At 35.0% G+C, this 19875-nt stretch overlaps 2 protein-coding genes across 2 annotated transcripts; both read right to left on the reverse strand.

Moving 5' to 3' along the window:
- Positions 1–3034: 3034 nt before the first annotated feature.
- LOC143257852 (uncharacterized) lies at positions 3035–7024 on the reverse strand. Its single transcript, XM_076516883.1, has 3 exons — positions 6989–7024; positions 3721–3858; positions 3035–3406 (listed from the first exon to the last, which is right to left on the reverse strand). Exons 1-3 carry the CDS (start codon positions 7022–7024, stop codon positions 3035–3037), a joined length of 546 nt encoding a protein of 181 aa, XP_076372998.1.
- A 6888-nt stretch (positions 7025–13912) lies between these two features.
- Positions 13913–16632, reverse strand: LOC143257143 (uncharacterized). Its single transcript, XM_076515438.1, has 3 exons — positions 16510–16632; positions 15305–15901; positions 13913–14594 (listed from the first exon to the last, which is right to left on the reverse strand). Exons 1-3 carry the CDS (start codon positions 16516–16518, stop codon positions 14211–14213), a joined length of 990 nt encoding a protein of 329 aa, XP_076371553.1. The 5' UTR covers positions 16519–16632; the 3' UTR covers positions 13913–14210.
- Positions 16633–19875: the final 3243 nt, after the last annotated feature.

Here is a 19875-nt window from a genome sequence, read left to right on the forward strand (position 1 = left end):
TTTACCGACAAACAGTTACAAGATACTCAGAAGAAAACGTGACAGCTCATTATACTGAAATATAGGTTTCGATTTCCAAGAAATTGTGTGCAAATAGCTGGTAATGTAGTTTCGTGCTAAACAAATAAAAACAAAACCCGTGCTCTTCTGTCACGCGAAAGATCTACCGTTTAGCTAAACAATTTATTCTATAGAATTCTTGTAATTTGTTTTTTTACAATTCTTTAAGAAGAGGTTAAGTGACGTAAGCCTACATAATAACTTTTATCATTCTTGAGATTTTCGCTCCCAGTGATTGTGTATTTATTTCACCATTAAATAGATTTGGATACCTGTTGTAGGTAGAGCACAGATAGCTCATTCTGTAACTTTATTCTTGACTACAAACATTAACCGTGTTTCCAGACCGCGAGAAAAACTTTATGTGCGTACGTGTATAGGAATGGGTGGGGAGAGATAATACTCCAAGAGAAATAACATTCTAAATGTTAAATATTATGACAGTGTATAAACCATACAAAACATTCTGCAATCTACTGGCACGTCCTAAAGGGATTTCCAACAGATAAACATAAATATTATTTTCCGTCTACCAAACCTTACAATTATATGACGTTATATTACAAACAAACTTTCAAACCATTACCAAAAAAATAACAGAGCACAAAACAACATATATTATAACATAGAACAACGGTTGAAGCTTGCTAACTCTCCACCATGTTTGTATAAAATACTAAAACTGCAACATGAATTAGTGGGAGTGAAACAAATATTCATGTTAGATGTGTCGACATTTTGAATAGCTTTCAGGTGGCATTGTGTTTAGCTTTCCGAATCGTGAACCCGAGGCTCCACTGTTCATGTTCTTTTGCTGTAGGTTCCTGCTCCACGCTTTAGGGCACTCAATGTGTTATAAGAGTAATGGCCAGATCCCTATATGAGTAGCCTATTTGTTGTTAGTGAAAGTGTTTGCTAGCTGCTCCCCCTGCTGATTTATAAGTTCATATGGGTGAGATCAATACTCCTAGGTACATCTGAGCGAAATTAAAATAAAAAGACGAAAGTTTTTTATCATAGCTCTTATGTTATTATTAACTCCATTACCAAGAAAGTCGTAAAGTAGGAGATCAGAAAAATGTAGACAAAAATTCATGTACGATGCATTAAAAGTATTGATGTATCATCTACAGTTATCTCTCACTTGTCTTTCTATTTATATACAGAGATTTTCCGTTAGCTTGTTTTTATCTTTAGTTGAATGATTAATGACTCTTCCCAAAGATTATGTTTGACTTCCGATCGATCAGTAGGGGTAAAGGGTTTATAACGTTAAAATTTGGGTTTCGATATCAACGGTGACAAGAGTACCGAAATGCACCTATTTGTAACTTGGTGCTCTGTTTCTTTCGAATGTGGCGCAAAACTGAAAGAGGGCTATTTACGCTAGCCTTTCCTAATTTAGCAGTGTAAGACAAAAAGGAAGGAAGCTAGTCATGACCACCCACCGCCATTTTTGGCTTGCTCTTTTACTAGTTAATAGTAGGATTAATTTCACATTTTAACCCTCTCACGGCTGAAATGGCTGGACATTTTTGGTGGGATGGTTATTCGGGACCCCGTGGAACACACTAATTACTTGGCCATGCCGAACGGGATTTGGAATTAACAATATAAAAAACAGTTTTGGTTCTGTAAGCTTGTTATGGAGTAATATTAAATTACGTCCCATTAAATATCACACATTAAGACAAACCAACCGAAAGAAATAATAACTTCAAGGATCAGTTGTTCATCTTACCCTAGGTTAAGTGGTCTGACTTCTTCAGAAGGCTCAAAATACAACTAAAATCGCTGTATTATATAAACAGATGTGTGCGAATCAAGTTTGAGTATTAAAAAAACGACAACAAGACTTAATACTCACTGCCTTATAATTAACATGTTTAAAATTTACTAGTTTATATACTGAATAATTATGATTGAACCAAAAATACTAAATAATACACTTGCCATTCTTAACGTATTGATTAATTTGTATTTGCAATCTGAGCGACTTCTTACGAGCCACTTGACCTAAATACTCAAGTCACACCCTTACTAGACTCAGGTGTAGTCGTTCCTGAATTTGAATTACATACTAAATAAAGGAAAAGCAGTTAGCAACAACATCCGCTGGCACAATGGTTTTGTTCGTTTACTTGAACTTAGCGACTGGAGTGACTGTCACATTTATTACGCATCCAAAACTGAACGTGCGGGAGGAGCTTCTAGTTTCTTCGATTTACAGTCAGATCGCTGAGTCACTCCCATCCATAACTATATGTCGATAGTATTAGCCTTAGCTTTTGATATTTTTTTTTCATGATTTATTATTATCATTATGTTTTACTGGAAAGCTCCCTTCCCTATTTTCGAAACCTCGAGCAGACCCACGGTACCTCAGTAGCTCAGCAGTAGCATTGAATGGTTTTAGCGCTAAAACTGGGTTCCATAGCTTCTTGCTTATCAAGCAAACAAACAAATAGTTCTACAATTTATTTTGATCACGAAGAAGTTGTGAAGCATACCGCAGTAAAAACAAATGTTTGTTTAGAGTTATATGATTGTCATTATTTCTTTCAATTATGACTTCCAGTCACCTGTCAAAATTATACCAATTATGTTATGGAATGAGCTGACCTGTTTTGTGAAATATTTTCCTCTGCGAATGTATTACAATTGGTTAAGTAAAGTGTCAGATGAAACGATTTCGGATTTAGGCTTAATGTACCGCCGTAGTGATCGTACCTTGATTTTAGCGTTATGAGCCACTGAATAAAGATATTTCACTGAGACTAAAAAAAAAACAAACAATATAGTGTTAATATTGTTTAAAATGGATCACGACTTTTAGTTTATTCATATTCGGGTTTAATGTAAATACAACAAATTTATTTGGAGACGAATTTGTTTGTCGTTTAACCGCCTTACTATACAATAACCAGGACAATCTTTACTGACACTTCGACCCAACCTCCGAAAGTTTCTAACTTTACAGACTAAATACTTTTTGATGACCATATCCAACAGCAGCCCCATAGACAGAATGTTGCTTGGGTGGGTAGTAAAAAGGAGGAACAGGGGCAGAGGACTGGAAATCGACGTCAGCAGGGTTCTCGCTTTTGGTACCAGGTTCGTTGGTGTAGACGTGAGCTTGGAATCCTTGAGGACCTGCAACGTACTGAACCTTCCTCTGGGGTCCATCTGCATCAGAAAGCTTGTAGGATCCTCTAACCTGACCATATCCATCTCCAGATTCTTGGCGCGCGCTAAACCCTCCAATTGCAGGAGCGACGTAACCGAAAGAATAAGGTGTCGGAATGGAAGGATACACTGGTTGTTGACCATAGCCGCCAGTGGTTCCCTATATTTGTAGGAATGAAAAAGATAAATTACACATTACAGTGGGATAGTCGTTCGATAAGTATACTATTTTATACCAGTAAATTACGTTCATACTTCAGCTCATGTATTTGTGTTTGGTTTATATTTGACATTTTGTTTTCTCAACGTGTACATCTTCGAAACGTTAAAACTTATCTATGTTGTTTATCATTGTCAGTAAAATACTAAACGTTATCTCTGTTTAAGTGTGATTTTAAACATTCACATTTCGTCGTTGACTGCATTAGGTTAATTGCACACAAATAATACGCAATTAAGTGATGTATAACTTACAATCTGCACAGGAACCAGGTTTACATAGTTTCCTCCGACACCTCCCCCTCCAGCACCAATGAATCCACCCACACTACCTCCTCCTCCACCAATGTATCCGGCTTGAGCCGCGGCAAGAACTCCCAAAACAGCCAGGAACTAACAATCAAAATAAAAAGTTAAAAAAATAAAAACTTTTAGACCAATTGAAAAGAACAACTATGAGTAATTCGAACAATTTTTAAACTTAAATAAAATTCTAATCCTTTGATTTCAGTTTTTTAAAGATAATTGACATAATTTTGAAGATGAGTAACTATGTGAAAATTATTTATCTTGGTCGAGAGTATGTGAGGCTTTATATGTAATTATGTTTCAACTTTAACTTACTTGTTTGTTTGTTTTTGAATTTTGCACAGAGGGCGATCTGTGCTAGCTGTTCCTAATTTTGCAGTGTAAGACTAGAGAGAAGGCAGCTAGTCGTCACCACCCACCGCCAACTCTTGGGCTGCTCTTTTACCAACGAATAGTGGGATTAACCGTAGCTTTATAACGCCCCCACGGCTGAAAGTGCGAGCATGTTTGGCGCGACGGGGATGCGAACCCGCGACCATCGGATTACGAGTCGCACGCCTTAACGTGCTTGGCCATGCCGAGCCACTTTAACTAATACGAGCAATTATGTTAAAACCACTAACTACGCTAGGTGGGGCGAGACATTCTTATAAAATTATGTTTTCTTTATATTCGTACTCAACTGTCACAAATAAAATCTTAACACACTGTTGGTATTGTTTAAAATGGATCCCTCAACTCAATATAAATATTCCTGTTGTTGAAGACATATCCTATAACTCAGTATAGTGTTGCTGTTGTTGAATACGGATCCTATAACTCAATATAGTGTTGCTATTGTTTTAAAATGGATTCTGTAACTCTATGTAATGTTGCTAATGATTAAAATTGATCCTGTAATTCATTATAGTATTGCCATTGTTTAAAATGGATCTTTTAACTCAATAAGATAACGCTGCTGTTTGAGTCATAATCACGGTTGCAACGGATTTTATCTTCCGTTTAAACTGTTTTATAATAACATCAGCAATAAACTTACGGACTTACAATTCTATAATTCGGATTTGGATTCCCCGTGGTGGAGAAAGAGCAGATTGCCATTCTGTGGCTAAAACACATTAACAATAATATCTTGCTACGTATAAAACAGTTTAATTAAGCAACATAAGATATCAAAGCTCATACTGTGAGATTTACGGAAAGAAACACCTGTTGTGACTTATAAACGTGTTCTTGAACTGTAAAAATAAGTCATTAAACTTTTGTCATTTTTTAGTAACATCTTTCACTATACGTGACATAAATAATTATTTATTTCAGCCTAATTTAATTCGTCAGTAAAGTTTATTTATAATTTTTTCCATGAATTTGAGAATAAACCAGAAGACAGAAACGTTATTTTATAAGCCTGGTATTTTTTAAGCTCAGAATAAACCACTAGTGGCACCATAGTAAGTCTCTGGACTTACAACGCTAGAAACAGGATTTTGATACCCGTAGTAGGCAGAGCACAAAAGGCCCATTGTTTAGCCTTGGGCTTAGCTTTAAACAAAAAACTAAGAATAATATTAATATTGGTTAAAGTTACTGTTCATTGAAATGAATATCAAGAATACAGTTTTGACTGAAACAATATTAACAATACACTGTTGATTGAAACAAATAGTGACAAGATTATAACTTGAATGTCTTTTCTAAACCTATTTTTATTAGTATTTTATTTTAATATTTGTAAGCTTGAACAAATTGCATTGGTAAAGAAATTATTTGGTTCTTTTATTTTTGCATCTACATTTACTGTATTTTAGGCTTAGTTCAGTGCACTTTTCTCCTCTTAATTAATGAACTATTTTCATCGGTAAAACCCAAATGGGCGCAGCTATTTACATTTTAAGAACAAAAGACAAAATAATACAATATCGTTTATTGGAGACATAATTTTTTATAATAATCAAGAATAAATCTTTGACTATATTCCTTTCTTGTAGATTAGTTAGAGATAAAGAATGAAAGAAGAGTCATATAAATCCACATGTACGTAAGCTGGGTTGTTATTAGATCCAGAATTTGTGCATTATTGTTCCAAAAACACACTCCGCATTTTGGGGACGGAGGTCTGTAAACAACTGAAATTTGGAATGATATTTTCAGCCCGAACCCCTTTTCGGATAGGTCAAAATATAAGCTTTAGACACCCCTAATTATAGACTGCTGTTCAGTTTACATAAATGTTTTTTTTTTATTTTTCGAATCTTTGAACTGAATAGTGCTACGAATTCGAAAGTGCGAAGCAAGTTCAGTGATATCGTAATTTCGATCAAGAGCAGCTCCTAGATTGGCTAAGGATGTTGTTGCTCCGGCATGGCCAAGCGTGTTAAGGTTCGCATCCCCGTAGCACTAAACATGCTTGCCCTTTCAGACGTGGGGTGTTATAATGTGACGGTCAATCTCACTATTCATTGGTAAAAGCGTAGCCCAAGAGTTGGCGGTGGGTTGTGATGACTAGCTGCCTTTCCTTTAGTCTTACACTGCTAATTTAGGGACGGCTAGCACATATAGCCCTCCAGTAGCTTTGTGCGAAATTCACAAAAAACAAACAAACAAGGATGTTGTTAATTGATTGAGCGCCTTTTATGAAGAGTCACAAGTCGGTCTTTAAGACCCGAAGCCCGTCACGCTAATCTCGGACTCATTACTAATTTGATGTTATTATAAAGTCTGTCATTTTACTTATTTCAATACTATTTTGGTTTTTCGTTCACAAAGCAATAAGCTACACAATGTGAGCGTCCGAGAAGTGAGGCAAGAGGGACAGTTACCATTTTCCAGAAAATAAGAAACGTAATTATTAATTCATTCATTAGGGTACATATATGATTATTTGTATCTACATCACACTACTTTATACCCACATCCCTTTTTTTGCTCATGCTACGCAATGAATTATTAGTGCTTACTGTGTGCCCCCCCCCCCCCCAGTGGCACGGCAGAGTGCCTGTGGACAATTGTCAGTGCTTGCCGTGTGCTCTTCCAGTGACGCAACAGAATGTCTGCGGATTAGTTATCAGTGCACGCTGTGTACCCTCCCCCACAGCGTCACAGCAGCATGTCTGTGGGCTCACCCATCTAGAATCACGTTTTGATACCCGGGGCGGGCAGAGTACTGAAAGTCCTTTATATAACTTTGTACTTCATTCCGAACAAGCAAACAAACCAGTGCATTTTTAACGACGAGTGTTGCAGCCCGCATATTAGCATTGTAAGCAGCTTAGACACTGAGGGAGGGGGGAACTGTAGATTTGAAACCCCTGAGACATGTTTGATTAAAAATATATAATAAAATATAATTTTTTGGGGGTGGAAGTTTTTTTTAACAGTTTATAAAATATCAAACTTTTTTCATATAATTTCATATATATAACACAATGTAACAAAATTTTACTTTTTGTTTTTGCTGGGCAAAAAAGTATTATTTCCCAATTGCTTATCCCTAAAGTATGCCTTATGCTTTATAGCAAAGCCACATCGGGCTATCTGCTGAGCCCACAGAGGGGAATCGACCTGCTGATTTTGTGTTGTAAATCCGTACACATACCACTGTACTAGCGGGGACTTTGCTTTTGAGATCTGGGTAAAGAAATTTTCAAATTTATTCATTTTCCAGAACATTTCAGGTAGATTCAGTGATGAGTAGCAGACAGAGAATTTTCAACAACTTTCTAGAATGTTGTAGAACTTGTAGGAAATTTCTGGAATGTTGTATAACTTACGAGAATTTTCAAGAACCTTTTAGAATTTTCTAGAACTTTCTATAGTAATATATATATATATATCGGGGCTTACCACTCATCACTTCAGTTTAGTTCTAGCTGCGTAAGTGAACACATAGATCTGTCTGGTTTTATCAGAGATGGCATCAAGATGCTGCAAGCATTTTCCAAACGCATTCTGCTATGTATATGGCCAATTTATCAAGACAAGAGCGAAAAAGTACTCTGTGACAGCATCTGCTAAAATGTGTGAATCCTACAATGCATATTTCGGCACGCCTCTTCGGGGATCAAGACAAACCCTGGACACCTTATTTTAAAATGTGTGAATCCTACAATGCATATTTCGGCATGCCTCTTCGGGGATCAAGACAAACCCCGGACACCTTATTTTAAAATGTGTGAATCCTACAATGCATATTTCGGCACGCCTCTTCGGGGATCAAGACAAACCCCGGACACCTTATTTTAAAATGTGTGAATCCTACAATGCATATTTCGGCACCCCTCTTCGGGGATCAAGACAAACCCCGGACACCTTATTTTAAAATGTGTGAATCCTACAATGCATATTTCGGCACGCCTCTTCGGGGATCAAGACAAACCCCGGACACCTTATTTTAAAATGTGTGAATCCTACAAGACATATTTCAGCATGCCTCTTCGGGGATCAGGACAAACCCCGGACACCTTATTTTACCTGCGAGCACTGCAAAAAAAAAAAAAATGGAGGTAAGACGAACAATTTTTGCTTGCTTGAATAGTAAGATTTTATATTATACAAATTTTAGACCTTTTAAAATTTAAATATCTTTTAATTTTTTAAAATTTCCATTAATATAGAAAAAATATCACATATAAAATATTTACATGAACCTCTTACACATTAGTTGTGGATGAAATAAATATATTCTTCAAAATGACAATTTTATTTTGCTTTTTTGCAGGATGGTACAGAGGGGAAAAGAGAGCCATGAAGTTCACTATTCCAAGAATTTGTCGTGAACCAACTGAGCTCCCAGCTATTCTCAGAAGAGAGCAGCAAATCAGAAGAGGAGGTAGACGTTGAAGATTTAGTTAACAATTTCAGAGATGCAGTTGGTGATAGAACTGGAAGCAGCTGGAATTGTCTGTAACCCGAACGAGTGGCGCCTCTTCACTGATAGCTCATCCAGAAGTCTCAAAGTTGTGCCGCTCCATAATGGGAATAAGTATCCGTTTCTTCCCATGGTTTATTCGGTGCACTTCAAAGAGGAATAAAACAGTTTCAAGACCTTGCTAAAAACCTTGAAGTATGATGAGTATGGATGGGAGGTTATTGGAAAATTCAAAATGGTGGCATTCCTGATGGGTTTCCAAGGAGGCTTTACCAAGTTTCCATGCTATCTTTGCCTTTGGGACAGCGGGGACACTGCAGTGAACTACAACAGGAAGCACTGGTCACAATGGACCGAGTTCCCTGTGAGCAGGCTAAATGTCAAGTGTGAGTCTCTAGTGGACCTCCAGAAGATGTTGTTCCCACCATTGCACATAAAATTGGGTCTTATGAAACATTTGTCACAGCTCTTGATAAGGAGTTTGCAGCTTTCAAGTACCTTCGAGACTTTTTCATAAGCTGTTTCAGGCAAAGGTCAAAGCTAGTGTCTTCGTTGGACCACAAAAAAAAGATTCTGGAGTGCAAAAAATTCCGCAAGAAGCTCTATAGGAAGAGAAAAATCTTGAGGCACCTTTGCCGCAGTGGTTCGGGGCTTTTTGGGCAATCACAAGGCCGAAAATTATGTGCAACTGGTTGAGGTTCTGGTGAAGAACTACGGCAAAATGGGTTGCAGGATGTCCCTGAATGTCTATATCGTTGACGCTCATCTTGAAAAATTCAAGGAGAACCAAGATATACTGGACTTTGAACGCCACTACAAAGGAGTGTATAACAAAAACATGATGGGAGACGATATTTGGGGCTGATTCGTGAAAGTGATTTACATTACAGTCGCAAATCTCGAAAAACTACTCACTTCTAAACATTTTTGTTCATTTTTGTATAACTTTATTATAAATACATGTAAATCTTGATTCATATGCTGTGTTATTCAGACCTCATACAAATGAAAATGTGCAAATTTGCCCGTATTTTCATAGAAAATAGGTTAATTTCTAAATTTCATTATCCAGGTCACAAAAGCAAAGTTTGAAGAGACTAATGGCCATTTCCTGTACTTCTACAACACAAGAAATTAGGAAATAACACATACTGTCCAGAAACAAAACCTGTGTTACATTGTGTAATCAGTATTTTAAATGTTCAACAAAACCTGATAAACGTTTTTAAATATTTCTATTAAAAATTATCTTCAAAATTTCGTTTTTGTCCCTTCCTTCCCTTTTTTCTTTAACTATTTCAAACAAACGGGTTATGAGCAATTAACATTCTAGGACTTGTTTATCAAATCCTAAAAATTCAGCGACCTAAAAGGCTACCAGCTGTTTACTCATAAGCACTTGTTACTTTTACTCTAATTACTCGCATCACAAACGTCATACAACAACGAAACCTCAATAGAAAGTGGATCAACTCTTCCCGAAGTCATATTTGGTAATTACAACAGGCGCCAATATTTTCCTACCCAAACACCAAATCATGTTTACTAGTGCAGGATGTCTGTGGGTTCTAATTTATTTATTTTCTACATATCTTGAGAGAAAACAATAACGGTAAGAAAGGAATGAAATGTGTTGAAATGGTTCAGGTTTAATTCTGTGGAACTCAAGTGTTTAGAACGTCCATGAATAATAATTGGGTAAGTGCGAATAACTTACGCTCGCCATTGTTTCGAGAAGTAATAAACGTGGCTCGTTATCTTGTGATAATCGCTCAGTTATTCGGGAACTCGGACGAAACAGCTTCGTGTCGCAGGAAATAAAATTGCTTTGAAAGAATACTACATCCCGACCTGTATTATTCAAAAGATGTTGGTGCATTATCGAAACAGAAATAACCACAATCTAGATGATTTCATGGAAGACATGACACTTGCAGGCCGCTCAAGGTTGGAAATTGACGCGATAGCTATTTAAAGAGAATGTTTTCACCCTTCGTAAACTAGATTATCAATAATACTGAGGATTCTAGGCACATTACCATGTGTATGGTAATGTGCTCATTAAGTCTATGTGTAGTACTAAAAAACCTTTAGAAAGAATACCGTCTGTCTTCATGAGGAATGGTAGATATGAATGTTTATTAAAGTCATACCACTAATCTGTCTATCCTTCTTCTATAATCAAAGAGATATGCTTTTCTTTCACTACTTTAAAAGTAAACTTCAATATTTCGTTTATGTTGGTCATAACAGTTTGTTTGATATCACATAGTTAAGACCGAATGTGTAACTAAAAAGTAAGCTGTATTTCCACTTAGATTTAAACAAATACGTAACATAAGAGTTTTGTAATTTAAGTACGTTAAATAAACCAATCTTATGGTGAAACCTAGTGGTCATCCTACCATTCTTTAAACTGAAAAGTCTTAAAACATAAGAATTATTAATAAAATTATTCAAAAAAGTAACAACACGAAAATATGGGTGATTAAAAAATGTCTGATTAATTGAACCTTACTGAAGGAGGCATGGTGGTATAAGTTAAATTTTACTGTTCTGTTAGATAAAAGTTGGCGATGGGTGCTACTGACTGGCTGCATTCTCACTAATCTAACCGTTCACACTTAGTGAAGGCTATGTACAAATAGCCACCTATACAGCTTCGAGTGCTATTTTGAACAAAAAAAAAAAGAAAATATCCCACGGGTGAATCCTATCGGGGAATATGCTGTGGGTGCGTGATAAGAGTAGTGGTCAAATCCAGATATTTGATCAAAAGTAGCTCAAAAGGTGATAGATAGTAGGTAGTGTGAACTTACTGTGTTCCCTCTAGTCTACCACAAGAGTAGCTTTGAGCAAAACTCAACAAACGAACAGGCAGTTATAAGCGTGCTGTTTCCTGTGTAACAGAAAGTAAAACAACTTCGTGTCGATGGCAGTTCGTAGATATAAATTCACACGTAAAGAGAACGAAGGAAAAGTGCTGCCATTTTGTTTATCGCAATCACTGCACTTAAGATCAAACGATACAAATGCCACTAGGGTTAAGTGAGATGGCCAAATGAAATGAGATCTCAAATGATAGCAGAAAATATGCTTTTGTCTCAATGAAAATAAAATAAAAATATAGCGGACATCAACGAGGCTTAACCATAGGGTGCAAAATAGAACACGTGGATAAGTTGATAAAGGTTCATCGCTGTAGAAATATTGTTGTTCCAAACAAACCTTATTTCATCCATCATTACAGTTCCTACCTGGGTATACATACGTTATCGTTAACAGATCATGGAACTTAAATTCTTTAAAACGTTTAATAAAACTGGTAATTATAAACCTGAACAGGATTGAGATTCAAAGTTGGTCAGTCATTGCAGCGAACGAGTGACCGATGTCGTAATCACGCTTCACGCATATGTTTTTTTTTTTATATAACTGCCGGAGAAAATTAAAAAGTTTTAATCAAATCAGAAGTTATATAGGTAGCACTACTATTGTTATTAAATAATAATGAGCCTGGGATAAAAGTTCGATTTTGTTTGTTTGTTTGTTTAGAAATTCACCAAATCTGCACACTAGACGTCCTTAATTTTGCAGTGTAATGCTAGAGAGAAGGCAGTTAGTCACCACCTCCCACCGTCAACTATTGGACTGATATTTTACCAGCTAATTGTTGGATTGGCTGTCACTTTATAACGCCCTTACGGCTGAGAAGGCGAGCATGTTTGATGTGACGAAGATTCGAACCTGCGATTACGACCAAGTCATGCACTGGTGTCACACAAATAGCAAGGATTGTTGAAACGTAACACAGGAAAGGGTATCTAGTTAGGTATAAAAAAAGTATTGAAATACGTATTTGGACAATAATTTTATCGGAATGTACTATGATAACCAAATTATATCTATATGTAACTATATTTACGATAACATATTGTTAGTGAAAATATAAATAACCTACACTGTATTACTTTCATCTTAAAATAATTCAATATATTGTTTTCTATTCACAATCTAGTATTCACACAATATGAAACACATGACAAACTTCATAATAAATTTGTACTATTTCTATTCATTCTTTAATTTTCACTGCAAAAAGGAATTAGAAAAAACTTCTCCGTTAAAACTGAAATGCTAAACCTCACTGTGATATTTAGTTACTTCAACTTATGGTTTTTATTATTTCATTTAAATCACCAGAGTAGCATCATTTATCTTACCGAATCACTTTTAGACGAGTGTGTTTTACTTTAACCTTGCAACATTGAGCTATCTGCTGTGTCCACCGAGTGTATTAAGCTCCTAATTTCAGTGTTGTAAATCCCACCCGCGGAACTATTAGATGAAGTATAACAGACTGGAAGAAAGGTATAATATCCCACACCAAAAAAAAATTTAATTTTTACAGAAAAATTCCCCCTTAAATGTCTGCTATGTTATATTTGGCATAATATTTTATTTTATTATAGTAAAAGTTTAGTATTACAAGTTAATTAAAAAAGAAAAAAGCTGAAATATAAACAGAATTAGTGTTATTGATTTGAACAGAGACATAACAAGAAATCGAACTGTGAACCTTGTCATTTTCAACTCAGCAGACCAACGATTATCTCGTGAAACGTTCGGTTTCTTCATCTCTGTATTTCAAACATTTCTTAAATCTACTGTTTCACGAAATTATTCAACACAAAAACGTTTCAAATTTTGTTCTGATTGTAAAATTTATTTTAACAAAGCGATTTATCATTACATAACTTTAAAAATCTTAGATTCAATATCTTATTTAGTTTGAGTTTGCTTTGCTTTATATTAAAGCTATATTACATAATATATTGTGATATCTGTTATTTAGAAAACATAACAGACAGAGAAACTTGTTTGATACCTGGAACACTGCTTTATCTTCGTAAAGAGCTCACTGATGTCTGTGTGGTAAATGAGAGTTCATCAGGTTTAAATAATAAACGAATGAAAAAATCTTGTGGAGAATGTAACCGCCATCCACCCAATATTTGTAAAATGTTTTAGAACTATATTGTGAACAACTTGATCCCTGCTTTAATATCCCTTAGCAACACTTATAAACTTTATTATTCTGGACTACAGACCGGATAGGCTACATCTTTGTTCATTATTTGTTTGGAAAACGTTCTGGGGTAATTTTACAAACCAATATGGTACTCCAAAGACACAAGTTTAATGAACATCTAAAATATAATGAACAGTTGAGTTTTATCATTTATCAAACATTTAATCAACAAATGCACCTATTTACATATTTTTATTTATAAAACACATTTGTTTTGTTCTTGTCCTACATGCAGTGCCATTAATCCACATAGTTTATAGCAAATAACAGGTAAAAACTGAGATTAGTTTAATCTTTAAGATAATTCCCTTCGAAAATCCTCAATTATATATTAGAGGAAAAGCAGACAGCGAGTGAAGTATTGATAGAATATATAAATCAGTAAAATAATAATGAAATACGACAACATTGATTATTTAGCTAAGCAATAAAATACACAAAAACATTTCCTTAACGTTGACTTCAGAATTGATCAAGTTACTGCCAAGGTCTACCAGCTGGAACAGGGTGTTTTGGATAACCACGACCACCACCAGGGGTACCGTATCCAGGGCGTTGCCTAGGTGGGTAATAAGGAGGTGGAACGGGAGCAGAGGACTGGAAATTAACGTCAGCAGGACTTTCACTCTTGGTACCTGGTTCGTTGGTGTATACTTGAGCTTGGAATCCTTGAGGACCAGCAGTGTATTGAACTTTCCTAAACCGTCCATCTGGGTCAGAAAGCTTGTAAGTTCCTCTTACTTGACCATATCCATCTCCAACCTCTTGCCGTGCACTAAAACCCCCGTCGGCGGGTGCAACGTAGCTAAATGAGTGGGGTGTGGGGATTGAGGGGTAAACTGGTTGTTGGCCGTAACGTCCCTGTGTAAAAGCATGAACTAATTTATATCTATACGTATTAAAAACAATGTCGTTTCTATGTTGGTTACAAGAGTTTTCTTCAAATGGTTTACGAAGGAATATCACACGTTGTCTATTTATTGTCATGGTTATTTTTATGTTTATTAAGTTTCATTTAAACTTTTAACTTGATTTATTCGATTTTTTTTCTAAACATAAAGTAAAGTTTCCTTACTGTTTCCGGGTTGTTTATCAAAAGACAAATTTAAGTATGTGAAGTTAACCTATAAATGTAGAGAGATTATTGATATGCTTATCGAGATGAATTAGTGAAATATATATCAAATGAGATTTTACTGAAATCCAAATTAAACAAAGATTTACTGAGATATATTCAAAAACATATAACAGTAATATTCACATTAAAGTCATCATTATAATTTGATGCTTACATTATTCAGACCATTTTAATTTCTTAAACGGGAAGAATTACTTCCTTCTAGAGTTTATTAGGTGAGGAAATTCAGTTTCCGACTAAAAAATAAAGTATTTGTTTCAAGACTGATGTATAAACAACAAATGTCGATAAATTGTGTGACAAATTCCTTTAAAATAGTGTTCCTTCTAAATATCAATATATTTTTTCGCGAATATATAAATATATATATCGCTGTTTCCACATTTTGGAAAAAGTAAGGAATACAACTATATATCAAATTGCAATTACTTACTCCTCCTCGTCCACCACCAATGAATCCGTTTGCTGGTCCGCCTCCAGCACCAAAGAGTCCACTTACTGCTAATCCTCCAGTGCCAAACTTCCCACCAGCTCCAAATCCTCCAGTGCCAAACTGTCCATCAGCTCCAAATCCTCCAGTGCCAAACTGTCCATCAGCTCCAAATCCTCCAGTGCCAAACTGTCCACCAGTTCCATATTTTCCAGTGCCAAACTGTCCACCAGCTCCTAAACCTCCAGTACCAAACTTTCCACCAACTCCAAATCCTCCACCACTTATCTGCCCATCTGTCCCAAATCCTCCAGTACCAAAGTGTCCGCCAGCTCCAAATCCTCCTCCCCCAAAATGTCCACGACTTCCTAATCCTCCACCACCATATTGTCCACCAGCTCCTAATCCTCCACCAGCAAAGTGACCACCAGCTCCTAATCCTCCACCACCAAACTGTCCATCAGCTCCTAATCCTCCACCACCAAAATGTCTACCAGCTGTTAATCCTCCACCACCAATCTGTCCACCAGCTCCCACTCCTCCTCCTGCCCCCAAAAATCCACCTTCACATACAGCTAAAAATCCCAAAACTGTCAAAACCTGTAGAATGTAAAGAAAAATTTATAACGAAAATAATTTTGTTCAATATGCTGAAAATTATTCAAAGACATTAGTCTTTTCTGTATCTGTCTACAAAACATTTTTCTCTTGAACGTTACGATATCATTTTCTTCCAAGACTCCATCTTGTATAGACTAGAGAAATCTTTGTACCTTTTTTAAGTGTTTATTCTAAGATATTGAAACCTGATCGTACGCTTTCTTAGAGGTTTTTGATGTGATAAGTTTTGTTTTTGGACAAATAAGTCTGTGTTTGGGTGAGAAAATCGTTTGTTGATGATTGCAAACAAGTCAACACAAAATTAGCACAGACAACGAAACGTCGTGTCTTTTAAAAACATTTATCTGCATATTTCAACTCGAACTGACAATAAATTTGAGTTAACGGGATTAGAAACTTCTGTGGTTAGTTATAACATAGACTGGAGCAAGAATTAAAGACAGAATTATGAAAACATTTAACATGAACAACGTCCTTATATCCTATATAATACATCACTAATTTAACACTACTGTATAACGAATAAAATACTATTTATATGATTTATGTTAACATTACTTAAAAGGTTAGTTCTAACGTGTACTTACTCTGATCATGCTCCCTGATTTGGATAACTTTGAAAATGCAGCAGCTCGTACCAGAAGTACTGTTGATTGGTGTTGTGATTTGTTTGACTATATGCGGCTTTTATACGATCAAAAACTGTGTGGGTTTTGTTGACGTCTCTATGATTAACCAATGAGCGTTTCTCACACAATGAATAATAAAATCAATGGTCTAATTTCTGGTTTTCTGAAATAGCCTTGGTTTGAAACATCTCTGCTTCTTCAGTTTGAAAAGAGTGTTTTGTTAAAAACAATGGCCTACTTTTCTCTGTGATTGTGTGTTATGAAAGACAGGTTCTAGTGATTAGGAATCTTACACAATAAGTAGCTATATAACGTTATAAAATCCATATAATATCACGTCTCTTAGGATTTGTTTATCATAGACCTATTGGCTTTGATACAAAATGTATGAACCTCTTTGAAAATCTTATTAAAAACCTCGAGGTCACATGATACTCTATCAACGTTCATTGTTCACGTCTTTAATCCTAGACCCCTTTGACGTCATTTAACAATATTAGCTATAAATATTTATTCTATTACGTTATGTTCATGTGACATATAATTTTTTATGTATAGATAAGCTTTATAATCATGGATATTCAGTGATTGTGAAACATTTTTTAAACATTAATTTTTAAGGTGTGTAATCGTGCTGGAAAACATAATCCAACGTCTTACCTTTCGTGTGCCAGCATTCATAATTCATGACCTTGTGCTATTAACAACTCGTATATGGAATCAAGAAAGTGATACAAAAATGATTAATCAGGCCATATTATGTCGTGTTAACTTTCACAACCGTGGAGTTTAAACTTTGACCTCGGTTAAACGTTATTCTTTCTTTAATGTTTCAGAGGTGAGCTTCAGAGCTAGAAGCGTTGATGCAGGTCTTCGATCTCTGTTGTGGCTATCTCATCTTATGTATTCTATTTTCTTAAGAAGTTGCTGTTTTTTTAATAATACAGATTATATTTTCTATAATTCTATTTAAACATAAAATTTCTGTAATTCTATGAGACATAATATGTTCTCATGACTGCTTATATAACATTTTCACTGTATTATCAAACAGCTAGATTTAAATTGTAGTAGGAAATAAATTTCTCCAACTTTATCATATAATATTTTTTCTCTAAATTCATTATCTGACAAGTTTTTAAAACTTTATTTTACAGGTATGGTACCTTTCTTGACAGTTTTATTATAAAACGAGTTTCTTACACTTTTATGACGTAGTAAGCTTTTTATGGTCGTGTGATAGAGTGTGAAAATTTCTAGAATTTTAATATATATGTTTTATTATATAATGTTATGATTTAATGGTATTTATTATGTTATATATGCATAATAACTAAGTTCAATATCTCATTTTTAATCCACTAACCTTCAGTAGGAGAACATAATGACAAACGATAAGAGTGGTATTTCAATATTTTTTTTCTGTTTGCACATTTTATGGTTATTTTTTATTAGTCGGAGTTATTTATTTTATTAGACCTGTTTCGTCTGTTTCTGAGAAAGTGGCATGGAAACTCTGAAAATGTCTTAAGTTAGTTTGATATCCTTTCTGATATTCATATATTTTTGGCAGATTTCGATCACTTCTACTGTTAGAGTAAACAAAACTCATAACACATAGTAAGTTTAAAAAGATTGAATGGCGGAAGAGATATTTTTAGAACTGCTACTTTTTATAACTATAGTACTTATTTGGAACCGTAGAAAAATTGTTTGTAAACGACGCTGATCGAGAAAACGTGACGTCTGAAATAGTAAGATATCAGTTTTTCTAAAAATCGTCTGTTTTGGCAGTGACTTGAAAAAACATTTGTCCATCTAAATTCTATCGTTTTATGTTTGTGTAAAATAAACTGCAAATCATGCTGGAAAATATGAGTGTTTTGTTGAAACGCAGATTAACTGGCAATGAATAAATAAAAGTATTTAATAAACCGAGTCAGTACTGGGCTGTTCTTTGTCAATACTAGGTTGTTACCGCATGTGTTACGTTCTTTTATAAGACTTAAAATATTACAAACTGTGGTAGGACTGAGTCGTTAAGTTCTTTGGTAAAACTAGATTGTTGCAATTTAAGCAAGGCTGGATTCAAAATATATTATAACTTTGTGATACCACACTGTTTAGTAATCAGTAATAGTAATAACAATAGTAATCATTGTACTATTGGTATATTTGAATATTTATGCAGGCCTTCTACTGATAGTTCTGCACTAAACTTCAGGGCTTATTAGGCTCATGGTTTGATCCCGGCGTCAGACACGGTACAAATAACTTATTGTGAAACTTTTTCTTGAAACGAACGATCAAGAAATCAATGTTTGTGCTTACTGAAAAGGATACACTGAAGTACATTAATCTGCATCCATCGCCCTCTTGTGTGGAAACAATATATATTTTAAAATCCCAACTCTGTAATATAAAAATTATTCGCCATGTTTGTATATGGCGCTGTATGAGTTGAGTTAATTTATTATAAAAGTATAAGCGGTAAAAATGAAATAAACAAAGAAACAATATCTCGACGTTTCGGTGGAGGCTCTGTTCACCTTGTTAAAAAGAAACTGATTTTATTAAGAATACCTTCACATTCAAAGAAGTGTTTGAATAATATTAATTATCTTATTCCTTATTATTGAAATATGTCAAACATGATGGCGTTTATTTCAGAAAAATTAGACTAACAATGACTTTCTGGGGGAGAGTACGACTGCATGCCAGTGTCTCAGAAGAACGCTCTCTACAGACTAAACTGTAAGTTTGAAGCCTTACAGTACATAAAACCGGGATGTGATACCTGATCACAGGACAGATAGCTCATTGTTTAGGTTTACGTTCAACAACAAGCAGTTACAAGATACCCAAAAGAAAACGTGACGGCTCATAACGCTGAAATATAGGTTTCGATTCCCAACAAAATGTGTGCAAATAGCTGATAACGTAGTTTTGCGCTAAATAACTAAAAATTCAAATCCTGTGATCTTTTGTCAGGCAACAGATCTACCGTTAAGCTGAACGATTTATTTTATAGCATTTTCGTGTTTTTTTAAAATTCTTTTAAAAAGAGGTTAAGTAACGTAAACCTACATAATAACTTTTATCATTCTTGAGATTTTCATTGTTAAGAATAAACCATTAATTCTACTACATCAGATATCCTCGTTCAGAATATTACACTGAATGACAAACATCTCATCCTAAGTTAACTAGAAATGACGACATTACCAGATAATTATCTTCTTCGGTGTTTTATTTTAAAATAATAAATGTTATTAGACAAGTTGTTGAACGTCGTGAATCACTACAAACGTGTTTTTCGTACCC

The sequence above is a fragment of the Tachypleus tridentatus genome, chromosome 7, assembly GCF_004210375.1.
Source record: "Tachypleus tridentatus isolate NWPU-2018 chromosome 7, ASM421037v1, whole genome shotgun sequence".
Taxonomy (NCBI): Eukaryota; Metazoa; Arthropoda; class Merostomata; order Xiphosura; family Limulidae; genus Tachypleus; species Tachypleus tridentatus.